Here is a 13,247-nt window from a genome sequence, read left to right as displayed (position 1 = left end):
TACCAAATTCCAATCAAAATTTTCATTTGGTTTTTGCACAAAGTTTCATTTCCATTCTTATTAACGTAGTTGTTTCGAGCATCAGTGTAATCTTTACCCGTCAAATCTTCAAACCAAAAAACCTCAAAACACGTTTGAATTTAAGAAAACGTGTGTAGATGTTGCAGAGTTTGAACACATAACCCATGAACACAGCAGCTTTATTTTCTGACGCACTGAGTCGATCCATCCTTGTGCTATTTCCACCACTGGATGAGATTCCCCTTCTTTGCTACTAGTAGGTGCTTTAGCCTTCGTCTGAGCTGCTGTCATCCTCTGCCTCTGATAGGTCGGCGATGGGAAACCTCAAGACGGCAGCCACTCCGCTCAGCTGAGTCAGCTCTGAGGGAAGGGACATGATGGACTTAAGAAGTGATGACACACAGTTGGTTTGTGTTAATTTTGACCAATAGTTCAGTCTAAACTCTACAAAACCTCATTGGTAAGAATTCCTGTGGGTCTTTAACACAGAATTTAGATAATTCAGAACTGATAACTTACGTTCACCAGACACATGAAGGCTTGAGAATATTCTGCATAAAAACAAAAAAAGCTCGTCAGTAATTCTTGCCAATTCTTGGTGAATGTAGTTATTTTAAAGAATCGGTACCTGACAGTGCCGCCGTTGTCTCTCACGCTGTCCACCAAGCGAACGTAGCGACTCCTGGTGCGGATATCCTGATGTCTGGAGACAAGAAAAACACATAATCATGTACAGAGCAGACTTGCTTCCTCAGTGTTTATATAAAATCTATTGAGCTGTGGGGATAAGCTTAGGAGTATGTAAAATAAAACCATTTAAAGCCAAGTGTATGACTTTAAAAGGATTTCAGTATCTACATTTCTATGGTCAATTTTTGGTTATTTGTACTGACATGAAATGATCTTGGAGAACATATTAAAAATGGCAGCAGTTGATCATCCATTTCTGCAGCTGCTGCTCGAGACAAATTTTCACCTGAGCTGTGACCTTGAGATCTGTTTACCTGAACAGCTTGTCGCTTATCAACAAGGTGTCGATGGCAAGGGCGTCGGCCGCTTTCTCCACATGAGCCAGTCTGTGAGGGCGATACAAAGGTTGCTGGTTATCAGTGTGAGTCAATGAGGATACACTGGCTGTTCAGCTCCATCATCACCCACCCATAGAAGGCTCTGTCGGGTTCATGCTGCAGCATCTTATAGAAATCTTCCAGGGCTTTCACCTCACCTGCTGCCTGGAAATAAACAGATCGTAATTTCTTCAGTTTACAAAATGAAGAATGAAAAAAAAAACACCTGAAAAATTGTTCACGCAATGTCACCTTGGTGTCAGAAAGCCTGCTTGTCACAGTGGGATCAGAGAGGATTTCTGGAAAGCGACGACATTTCAATGAGTGTTCATCTTGAGACGAGACTAGATCGTTCCATTCTCAGGGCCCGTCTGTTTGTACCTTTGAGTGAGTACTTGTGACCTGATGACGAGTGGACCAGCATGAATTTAGGACGATTCTCTAGCAGGATCTTGTTGTCCTGTCGAACTGCCTCTCTAAAAATGTAGGTCATGAACTGGTCCTTAACGAACCCCGGACTGGCAACGAGGATGCACTTCACCACTAGGAGTGAGAAAAGATGGGAAATCTCTTTTAAACAAAAAAAGGGAGCACAGCTTTGAAATATTTTATGTGCTGTATAAACCATCTACAGTGCAATAGATAAGAGGCTCAAATGGGAACAACAAAAGAAGAGAAAGGTGACTTACAACAGGAAGTGGAATTCTATGCATGTTTTAAGTGTGTGTATAGTACCATCAAAATTTATGTGGCGGAGAATTGCCTGCATCACAGCCTCATAGAACCTCTCCAGCGCCTGCAAACAGTTACACCAGATCGAAATAAGACCGAGACATTGCTTACTGCACTGGTTTGAAAATAAATGTTTATTCATTTATACACAAAGAAAACAGGATGGTGGCACAGTGATAACGTATGAATTGAGATGAAAACCATCACACACACACACACACAAACACATTCATTCGTCTTCTACCGCTTCATCCATAGTGGCTGGTCATGGGGAGCTGGAGCCAAGGTGGGGGAAACTCCAGTCGCGACGCCAGTGTACCGTGGAGGCACACAGGGACAGACAAGCACGCACACACACATGCACTAAAGAAAATTGAACAGAGATGCCCTTTTTTATTCTAAACAAAGTTTGTCATATAAAAAGAAAATACATGTTGAAAAAAAAAAGGGATTGTCATCTCGAGTGTGCTTGGTCAAAGCACTGCCAACACCCCTTTAACTCTCCCAACATTCTGTCCACCCTCCATCCAACCATCCATGCTTGTGCGTAAAGCTGTGTGGTCACTACCTTTTCATGCTGAGTGCAGCTTCCTCTTCTCTTGCGAGGGATAGTGACCTCCACTTTAGCACGAAGCAGGGTCATAGCGGAAGTCACCAGCACCAGGTTGGCCAGGCCCTCCTGCATCACCACAGCCGCCACATCTGCCTTCTGGGTTGCGTCACATGCCTGGTCTGAAGGGTAGACAGGAAAATCATACGGGGGTTGAGCAACACTGATGCTGATGGAACAATAGGCTAAAATCATTAGTGAGGGCGGTGCAACACACACACACCCTGTGGAGTTATCTTACTTGTCAAATTAATCTTCTTAAAAAGGCCAGCATTGGCAAGAATGTTTTGTATCGGAGTCTTGTAACGTTACTGCATTGGGGGATGGAAAAACTGTTCAAGCTAAACATCCTGTAATGCTCACAAAGACAGTCCTCACTAAACTTTTTAACAAGGATCAGTTAACCGGAATTCCACAACATTCCCACTCTGATTTTGGCTCTGACTTAATTAGGAATTGCAGTATGGTATATATTTACAACTGGATTCACTGCCTTATACCTTCCAGGGATACTAGAGTTCTAACATCCAGACTCATAATGCTATGCGCAAGACTTTAGAGTTGATCAAAAGGTTTTAATGCATATTTCACAGAAAGTACGGTGTATGATTATAGGAAACTAAATCCTGTGCTCATGTCCCTCATGGGTGCAGATGACAGATACCTTCATTACACGGCATAGCAAAAGGCTATCAAAGATCTACAAACTCCGAAGGATCACAGTGGGTCCTCAGAATAGTGTCAACAATTCAGCACCAGACCAGATCTGAAAAAATGTTCCTAACAGCCTCCCTCTCGTCTTGACTCATGTTAGTGAATAATGGACAGTTAAGTAACTATGATGTCACAGTGAAGTTGACCTTTTGGTATAAAATTTTGTCACAAAAACATTTTCATACTATCAGACATTTATGCGAAAGTCACATTAGTCATGCTTGGTGTTAGTCATAGCTCAGAACTGTTTTGTAATGTTACGATGATATTTGACCCTTAAATTATTTCAGCGGTAACAGGCTCTTCAGTTGGACTCTCAGTGTTGTTTTAACCACAATTGTTCACTTCACAATAAGTTCTTTGATAAGAGGAGATTGAATTTACCAAGAGTCAAAACGTGTGAAACTATTTGTCAAAATGTTCACATTGTGGTAAAAAAAACAAAAACAGTGTGAACCAAACTGACTGTCCTGGACAGTGAATAGTGAACATAAGGTGACTGGAATAAATGCTGTCCAAATTTTATTAGTTTGTTAGTAGTATGGGACAAATTCTGTTAAAAAATCTTCATGAAATACAAAAAGTATTAAAAAAAACCCACCATTTTATTTATATAAAGAAATACATGTTGATATCTAGGCGGCTAAGGGTGCACTGGCTAAAGCTCAGTGTGTCGATTGAATAAAAACATTATGAAAACTCAGTCAAGTGCAAACAGCAACACCCGCTTACCGATTCGTTCCAGCACAACGCTGTCCCAGCTCTTTTTAGCTAGAGTGAATTTCCTGTTAAGCTCAAGCTCAATAGTGTGGTAAGCCCCCATCTGACAAGAGAAGACAACATTGGTTACACAAAATCACACATTGATATTAAGACAGACTGGTTGTAGTGGCTGAGCAAAATAAAAACCATTACAGCAGAAAATTATCAAACCCTAACAGAAAAACAAATATAGGGCACTACTGAACACTATTTGTTAAGGTTAAAGACACATAATATGCTTTGTCAAGTCATAGCACACACTCTGTAAATAATCCCAAGTTTGTGTGTTAATTATAGGGATGTAATTAATCTTGCCTGCAAAACCTAAAATCGAAAAGAATTATTTTCATTACATTTCGGAATAATATTTTTTTGTTTGCTTATGATCTGTAATTACTCCAGAACCCTTTAAACTAGAGATATTTTGCTTTAAAATCTCAGACCTTGACATACTGGTTCTCCTCTATGTTGGTGCCCTTAACTCTCAGCTGGCAGGCCTGGGAGTCAAAGTCTATAGTCTCCACACATAAAGTCAAAGTAGTCCGAATTCTGGAGCTGCCAACGCTTCCAGTGGTGGATTCCGTTTGGACTTTCCTGTTTGAACACAGGGAAGGGAAATGAGTTACAATTGCGACGGTATTTTTCAGACAAAACCAACATCATTCAAGCCTCATTGTGAATTGTATTTTGTCAGCTGTTTAAATAAACAAATAACACAAGAACAGTTAAAGAGCTCAAAGCAGCTGATTGTATTTGCTGTTTTCTTCCAAAACCAACACAGAACTCTACTTTTAATATCACCTCTGGTCTCAACTTAGCGTGCAACATAAGTTGTGATGTTGTTAAAATACTGTAACTTACTTTTAGCATTCTAGGCCCAAAGTGGTTTCTGTTTTGATCTAAATTTACATGTCGACTCCATGCCTGCACTACAGGATGTACATGACTTCTGACTCAAAAACACCAGAAAAGTAGTATTTACTGTAGTTTGCTCAAAAACCAAACCAATAAGCGGCATATGTTTTTGGATACCTTTCCATTGAGTGATAAAACAAAACCATGGATACAGCATTGCTTGAGAAGGAGGAATGAGGCATGCACTAAATAGAATCCCCCTCTAAGATAGAAGCATGGTGATGGCTTTTCTGCTTTTTTCCCCACACTGTCAACCTGCAGCATTTAAACGGACAAATGCATTCTGTTACACATCTTGAAATTCTTGAAGAAAACCTCTCAATGTGGGTGGGGAAGTTGAAGCTTGGACAGCTTATGACATTCTAAAAGGACAATAATCCCAAACAGACCTCCAAGTGTACCAACGCTTAGCTTCAGTAGTAGTCCAGCATCATTCTAGAGTGGCAGTCACAGTCCCCTGACTTCAATACAGGTGAAGACTTTGAAGAAAGTCTTTGCAATGCATGAACCTTGGAATATTCCAGAACTGGAAACCTTAATCCAGAAGGAATGAGCTAAGGCTCCTCAGAAACACTGCAAGAAGCTGGTGTCTGGTCAAGTGTCGCATTTGCAGGTCATTCAGGCAAAAAGTTGCTCCACAGCATCATAGATGTGCTATTGATTAAGATTCACTTTGAAACTGCAGTTGAGCTTCTTTAATTGTTCTTCTTAAATTTGTCATCTTGGGCAGAAAATAAATGGTTACCTGATAGTGGAGGCCCTCAGACTATCCCCCACCTGCAGCAGGTTGTAGGTGTGCCACATATCCTCTGCCTCCTCTGGCATCAGAGTCACCTGTCTGTGGAGGAATGACACGTCATTCAGCCACATTCTAAGTTGGTTATCGTTTCAATAAGCAGATGGGGTGAGGGATGCTCCTATGAGGTCCTCTGCCAGCCACTGACGAGTAAATGCTCATTCTCACCAGTATCCATGCTACTGCAGTTCGTATGTTAGTCTATTTTTTTTTCTGTTGTCATATGTACATACAAACATACATTATTGTACATCACGTGAAGCACATAAACTATTACGTGTTCTGTGTGCTAGTACACGTTAACTATAAACGTTTCTTCCTTGATACAATCGAATGTAAATCAACTTAAGTTGACAAACGTACATCCAGCTGTAAAGTAGCATGCTGATTAGCATGCTAGCATTAGCTGTTGTTATCCACTCACCCGGCATTATCCTTTTCAATGTCTTTATGGAGCAACTTCATAATCGGTTTAGGGTTGTGCGATAAACCAAAAGTATTATCCCAAAGTGTTAAAATCAACGTTGGATGGAGTTTGAGGCATGTTTATCTCAGTAAATGTATTACTTGCTAGCTAAGCCATAGCTCTACTTCTGAGAGGCTCACTCGACGCGTGTCGCCAATAGAAAGCGTTCAGGCCGTTGCGTCATCACAAAATACATCGTCAATTATTCCCTTCTTGGTCACTTCCGTGGGTGTCGCTTTTACTGCGCAACAGACGCAGAGCAATGTCAAAGATAACAGTGACTAAATGTGAACAAGCACGTTTTGACCTGCATTCCTCGCTGAGACATTCGGATAAAGGAAATTAAGATGTAGTTTAAATTCATAAAGGCTTCTCCTTTCTTCGATAGTGGGTTCTAAATACTAATCGACATGGACAACAGCCAATCGAAGAGAAGAATGTTTCCATTAAACCCGCCCACTGACAAAACTGACCAATAGATGAACAGAAGCGGGATGCCCACTTCCGTTCAACCTCGGTTTGAGCTAACGCTCCCCTAGTCTTTTTTTGTCGATGGCATGGTGCTGGTATCTAAGGCAGAAACATCGCTGTCACGACAAAATACGAAGGCTTAAAGTGAATTTTGATATCTAATGGTTATTAATTTGATTAAGACGGATTTCTGAAGTCCATGACAGCCATTGCATCTGTAATAATCTAGCGCCCAACCTCAATTTTTGAGGTTGCCCATTCTATCCCAAGGTTAGCCAGCTAGCGAGCTAACGTTAGCCGATTAAAGCTAAACTAGTTGAGCTAACGGTTTCTTAGCACATTTACTACGTCTTAAATTTATAAGAGTTATTATAATCGACCACAATAGAGGAATAGCATGGCAGAAGCTGATAAGCTGAACATCGACTCCATTATACAACGTCTGCTTGAAGGTAAGATAGAAACATTATTTCTCTCAGTATTTATTCACCGAGGTAGCCATTTTAGCTAACAGGCTAGACAACGATAGCCATCTATATGCTATGTTAACTTAAGTTCATCTCCCTCTAACTAAGGACAGGCTTTAAATTGAACGTCACTGCTATTGGAAATAAAACCTTTTTGTGCAGAAAATCAGGATTTGATATTTGATGCTGCAAGATTAGGTACTTTGTTATGTTTTTATTATTCCCTAGAACGTTGTCACTTTCGCGGTATACATCGGAAACGTCATGTTTTAAATTTACATGAATATAACTAATGTTCAAAATCCGATGAATAATGTAACGTGACATGTTTAATCAAATGACTGAAGTGTACCTGAGGTTAAAGGGATCCTTTTGCAAGATGTACCATAAAGCCGATTGTTGTTTATAAAAGTCACAAAAAAAGTTTTTTGAATTTTTGGTAAGTTCTGGTCAAAATAAAGTAAAAAATACACTGTGAGAATCCAACCAGTTAGGTTAATTGTTTTACTTTCCTTATTACTCATCAGCTCCAGAAATATGATAGACATACTGGGTTTTTCTGCTGCTTTGACAAAATTGTAAACACAGAATTAAACAAAAAATAATGCATGAATATCAGTAAAGTATTATTAATAAAATAAATCTATTCAAATACTCATAATGAATTTGATTAGTGAGGAGAAGAGTTAATAAATAGTGTACACAAATGTGCAGACTTCCCAAGGACATTGCTCTGAACGTTTAAAATCATTATTAGGTAATTTATATGATTAGAAATTTAATAGTCTGTCTCACACAGCTTATTGGACTTTTGAAAAATACTTTTAAATATTAATTTGTCATTTGTTGCACATTATTTTTACATAGCATAGTTGTTCTTCTCCCTCTGACAAAATAGTTTGAAGAATTACTTCTAATGTGCTTGTGTTTTTTGTTTTCAGTACTCTATTGTCACTCTCTTTGCATTTTTTTCTTGCAGTGAAAGGCTCAAGACCCGGCAAAAATGTTCAACTGACAGAGAATGAAATCCGTGGGCTCTGCCTCAAATCCCGAGAGATCTTCCTCAGCCAGCCAATCTTGCTCGAACTTGAGGCACCCCTCAAGATTTGTGGTGAGGCTTAGTTGTGTTCTTAAGAGTCGAGGGAATTCTTTAGTGCTGTTGGACAATATTTACAAATGCTGTCGCAGCTCTTCATAACATTTGTGTATATGTTGTAACTCATTTAAAGCAGTTTGCAGTGCATACATATGACCTTGTCATGTATTTTATGACCTGTGGGGACAAACTATAAATATTGACTTGCCAGTGAAGTGGTGTTTTGCACTTTTGCATCTGCCTGGAGTTGCCCCCCTGTGGCGGTGTTCTCGCTTCGTAACCTAAGGCTAATTGAAGGAACAGTCCTCAGATTTCAAAAACTGGCCATTCAGTGAGAATCACCAGCATCCGTGCACCAAATGCAAGCTTGCACTTTTATTTATTTGGCTCTTGGTCAACAAAAACAAGTCAGCAAACACTTGAATAAAAGTAAATAGATTTTGTGCCTCTATTTAAATATATTTTTCTTTATGATATATGCACAGTAAGATAATGACCCCTTTGACCAACACTGAGGTCTCCTTTCTGTCTTTGTTTTTCCAGGTGATGTTCATGGGCAGTACTATGACCTGTTGAGGCTTTTTGAATATGGCGGCTTCCCACCAGAGAGCAACTACCTGTTCCTGGGAGACTATGTCGACAGGGGAAAGCAGTCCTTGGAAACCATCTGTTTATTGCTGGCTTACAAGATTAAGTATCCAGAAAACTTCTTTCTTCTGAGAGGAAACCATGAGTGCGCCTCAATTAACAGAATATATGGATTCTACGATGAGTGTAAGTCATATGGCATACATACAGATATGTATTGACACCAGTCTTGACACTGTTGTATAAAGGCGTTACCTTTTTTCTTTAGGTCACTTGCAGCATAGATGTGGATTTAAATGGGTGGGACAGATGTTACTGGACAGGAGTATAAATTCTTATTTGACTGCTGCAATACACAAAGGCTGTTGTTGTACTGGTGAAATGTTCAGCTTTATAGAAAATTGAGATAAATTGTATCTCCCTGAAAACAATTCATGGGGACCAATGAATATCCATCAAAGACAAGAAGCAATGGATTATTGTTTTTTCACTAGACATAACTAAGCAGTGTTTTGGTGAGCTCACTGATTAATGCTGGTCTGTCCCACTCGGAGTGACTTTTAAGTTTAGCCTTGCCTGCTGCAGCGCAAGTTTTAAATACAAATTGAAATGATTAATCTTAACAGTAAATTGTAGGTTTATAAAACAACAGAACAACTAATATCAGGATGCCATTAACTGTAATATCTAAAGTGTTAATGAAGAATGTGATTACATTTTTAAATGGATCTATATATAGGAAGGTCTTAGATCTTGGTATAGATTTAACTGCATTAAATAAATGCTCCCCTTCTTTGTAGGTATTACCAGTTTTAGGAATTGTGGTCTTTATCAAACAAATAATTTTCACTTTGAAATGACTCTACTAAGGTACAGTAATTATTTAATATTTTTTCTTTTCAAAGTGACAAGAAACTGACCTTACTAATAATTGTAACAACAGCCTAAATACAGACAACCTCGTTACGCCAGGCTTCAAGCTAAGGAGCATGATCAGGCATTAGTGATTAATCACATGCCTCTCTGCCATTCACGCAGCCAGGATTAAGAAAAATGTTTTGTTTTCAGTATGATGCAATATTTGCAGCTGTTGAGATTTTAATTAGCCTCAAGATTAGATTATAACCAAGACATTGTGGTTCGCTTTCCACAGGTAAAAGGCGATACAACATAAAGTTGTGGAAGACCTTCACTGACTGCTTCAACTGTTTGCCTGTTGCAGCGATCGTCGATGAGAAGATCTTCTGTTGCCATGGAGGTAACCTCATCAAACAGTGCATATGGCTTTTATCCAGAGCGCACATACAAAAAAAACCCTCACCTCTGCCCTGTTTTTACTGTCAACATAATAGTCAGACATGTAGGTCTTTGGGATCATAGTTTCTTGTATTTATGTAACCTCGCCCTGTTCAGCAGACGTGGCCATAGAACACTTTGTATTTACTGAATACTGAAAATGCTCAATTCCATTTAAACTTGCAAAAGTCAACCTTAAGAATTAAAAAAAATAATAAAGGAGGGCTGATGAAAGAATAAGTAACTTTTCTAAGTACATGACACAACGTTTAACTGTTAGAGCAGTTTATCGGTAAACGACAGATAAAATTGAGACTTATTTATAGTACAACAATAGCACAGGACATTGGACCTAAGGGCCCAGACATGGTGACACAGACCGCCGTCACAGCTATCTTGTGTCTGTGAGACCTATACAAAATATGTAAACAGCACTGATAATCATGACGGTAAACACAGCCGCCACCGTATCGCATATACAGTTACATAAGACAGAGCACAGAGAGGCTTATATACATTTCCTTTTAGATATTTCTGTTTAAGCTTAATATTTACATTTTCAGGTTATTGGTTAATTCACACAATAACCTCTGCAGTTGTCTCGATTTGTTTTACTAACAACCCAAAACTCAATGTACAGTCATAGGGTCTCAACGCGACATCACATCTTGAAGATTATTTTGTATACATGCTGTATGCCTTTTTTGGATCGTGATGTTTATCAAGATAACATTTGTGTGAATAGCTCCATTGTTTTGAATCATAACATTTAGCACCAGAGGCTTGTATGTGTTTACAGGAATGTCAGTCTTGCAGAATTTGCAGGCTTGAATGCTTTTTTTTTTTTTTACTCCCCTTTCCTCCCTCTTTCTGTGTGTGCATGATCCGTCTAAATATTCACCTCTAGGTCTGTTAAAAACTAAGTCTTCAGTTCATCCAGAAATGTTTTTTATGTTCCATAATGTGTTGCAGGCCTATCACCGGACCTTCAGTCTATGGAGCAGGTCCGGAGGGTCATGCGTCCCACCGATGTGCCTGACCAGGGCCTCCTGTGTGACCTGCTGTGGGCCGACCCGGACAAAGATGTGCTGGGCTGGGGTGAGAACGACCGCGGTGTCTCCTTCACTTTCGGTGCTGACGTGGTCACAAAGTTTCTCCACAAACACGACATGGACCTCATTTGTCGGGCCCATCAAGTGAGTGCACAACCTCAGTCCTACAGTTCAAAATGCACTATTGCTGATCCTTGGTGCTCTGTGTTTTCTGTTGTACAACATTTCTCTAGGCTTGACAGGAAGCCCATGTGACCTTTTTCTTTACAGTGAATAACTGATGCTACTGCTGTAACCTGGTTCATTATATAGAGATGACGAGCAATAAGAAGGTCGTTCGATTTGTGATCGTTTGACATTGAATCTGATTTCAGGTGGTTGAGGATGGATATGAGTTCTTTGCAAAGAGGCAGCTGGTGACGCTGTTCTCAGCCCCAAACTACTGTGGGGAGTTCGACAACGCTGGAGCCATGATGAGTGTAGACGAGACCCTCATGTGTTCATTCCAGGTCAATAAAACACAACCATCGTTTTGGATTCTACTACAACTGGATTCAACAAATATTCCGTTCAAGATTAATTTTTTGTTTTTTTCCCTCCCATGTTCAGATTCTGAAACCTGCAGACAAGAAGCTCTTCTATGGTGGTGGAGGGGGCATGGGCTCCGGGCGTCCAGTCACTCCCCCAAGGAAAGCTAAGAAATGACACCAGTAGTTTGGCCCTCGACCTCCAACCTTCCCCTCCTGCCCTCTCTACCTCTCTTCTCCTTTCTTTCACCAAACAGCCAGAAATCAAACCTATACCCAGGGCTTTTTTCCTTTTTTATCTGTACTTTAAACATTTAATGTTACAAATTGTCCGAATGAGTGAGTGTGTGCGTCCGCAGATAATGAATGCGTCTCGTCTGCTGGTGAGCATTAAAATCATGTGTGCACGTGTACATTTTGTGTGAGAGTATTAGAGATTTATACTTTTCCCTCTCTTACCACTCTTCCCATTGAAAGGTTGAAACCACAGTGTCTGTCTGTACAGTAATTTTGACTGAAATGCGGAGTCTGGGAAATGGCTGACATCGTTAATTTATCAGCAAACCGCTGCCAGCAGGTGATGTGTGGAGGAGGGAGTGTTTTATTTTCCCTGTCCTCTGTACTGTAAAATCTCAATCACAGGTGTGTGTGTGTGTGTGTGTGTGTGCGTGCATGCGCCTGCATGTGTGTTTCTTGGTATCCTTAAAGAGGAAGAAGTGTGTCATGACATCTCACACCAAGCCACATGCTTACGTGTTTTTTCTCTCTCTCTCTTTCTCCTCTCTCTGTCTCGTTCTCTCACCCAAACACACACACACACACACACACGCTCTCATGTGTATGACTTCAGATTCATATGAGCCAGAGCTGTAAAAACCCCATACAGTTTAGGTTTGTACAGATTTGATTACTTGAAAGAGATTTTTTGTGAATTCGTTTTGTAGTCTTTCATCAAGTTGACCAATAAAGCGAGAATCTGAGCTAAAATGTCTGTTCGTCATTTTTATTGTAATCCTGCATCTGCTGTATGATATAGTTTTTAATCATTGGTAAATAGCTGTTTGTGATTTATGTTTGTTCCTTAGCAAATGTAGGACCGGCCCCTCGTCTTTTCAGACTTTGATCATCTCACTATGTATTACACCTCATTTCAAAACTACTAGAATAGGATTGCACAAAGGGGACAACAAAAACCGTGTGAAATTAGTTTTTTTGGTTAAAACTCAAATGTAATAATATTCAGTTTACTGTGAATTTTAAAAATATCACATTTTAATAGTTTGAACTTTCCCAGACATACAGTTTTAATTTCACAAACTTGGCCAGCAATTATTTTTCTGTTCCATATATGATTGTTTGGGGTCTGCACTCAACCTAATACTGTAATAAGAAATTAGAGGGGTCTGCATCTTAACCTTTATAACTATAGTGGTTATTGTACCTTCTCATATGCTAATTATATTTTTAAATGTACAATATCTGTCCAGTATTTTTGATCTACAGGTATTAGGATTTATTCTTTCACTATTTTGTGTGGGGAAATAGTGATACCAACACTTTCATGTCGACTAAATACAAATGATGGATTAGTCGGGTAATTTTGTTCTGTCATTACAAAAGCTGACTGAAACTTGAGAGTTTTTTTTTTTTTTTATGTTTACAACACA

The 13,247-nt window shown here is 39.5% G+C and overlaps 2 protein-coding genes across 2 annotated transcripts; one reads left to right on the top strand and one right to left on the bottom strand.

The window, feature by feature from the left end:
- Positions 1–181: 181 nt before the first annotated feature.
- On the bottom strand, positions 182–6,405 carry pelo (pelota mRNA surveillance and ribosome rescue factor). Its single transcript, XM_068306123.1, has 13 exons — positions 6,042–6,405; positions 5,567–5,659; positions 4,350–4,500; positions 3,877–3,967; positions 2,389–2,552; positions 1,824–1,884; positions 1,470–1,631; positions 1,341–1,387; positions 1,180–1,253; positions 1,026–1,097; positions 650–724; positions 541–572; positions 182–381 (listed from the first exon to the last, which is right to left on the bottom strand). The coding sequence occupies exons 1-13, from the start codon at positions 6,080–6,082 to the stop codon at positions 287–289; spliced, it is 1,158 nt and encodes a 385-aa protein (XP_068162224.1). The 5' UTR covers positions 6,083–6,405; the 3' UTR covers positions 182–286.
- Positions 6,406–6,608: 203 nt separating this feature from the next.
- On the top strand, positions 6,609–12,558 carry LOC137588694 (serine/threonine-protein phosphatase PP1-gamma catalytic subunit B-like). The gene is made up of 7 exons (XM_068305911.1): positions 6,609–7,006; positions 8,001–8,132; positions 8,661–8,891; positions 9,859–9,963; positions 10,974–11,197; positions 11,428–11,562; positions 11,663–12,558. The coding sequence occupies exons 1-7, from the start codon at positions 6,952–6,954 to the stop codon at positions 11,756–11,758; spliced, it is 978 nt and encodes a 325-aa protein (XP_068162012.1). The 5' UTR covers positions 6,609–6,951; the 3' UTR covers positions 11,759–12,558.
- The last annotated feature ends 689 nt before the right edge of the window (positions 12,559–13,247 follow it).

Source organism: Antennarius striatus, chromosome 21 (assembly GCF_040054535.1).
Source record: "Antennarius striatus isolate MH-2024 chromosome 21, ASM4005453v1, whole genome shotgun sequence".
In the NCBI taxonomy this organism is placed as follows: domain Eukaryota; kingdom Metazoa; phylum Chordata; class Actinopteri; order Lophiiformes; family Antennariidae; genus Antennarius; species Antennarius striatus.
This window is presented reverse-complemented; position numbering and strand designations above follow the sequence as displayed.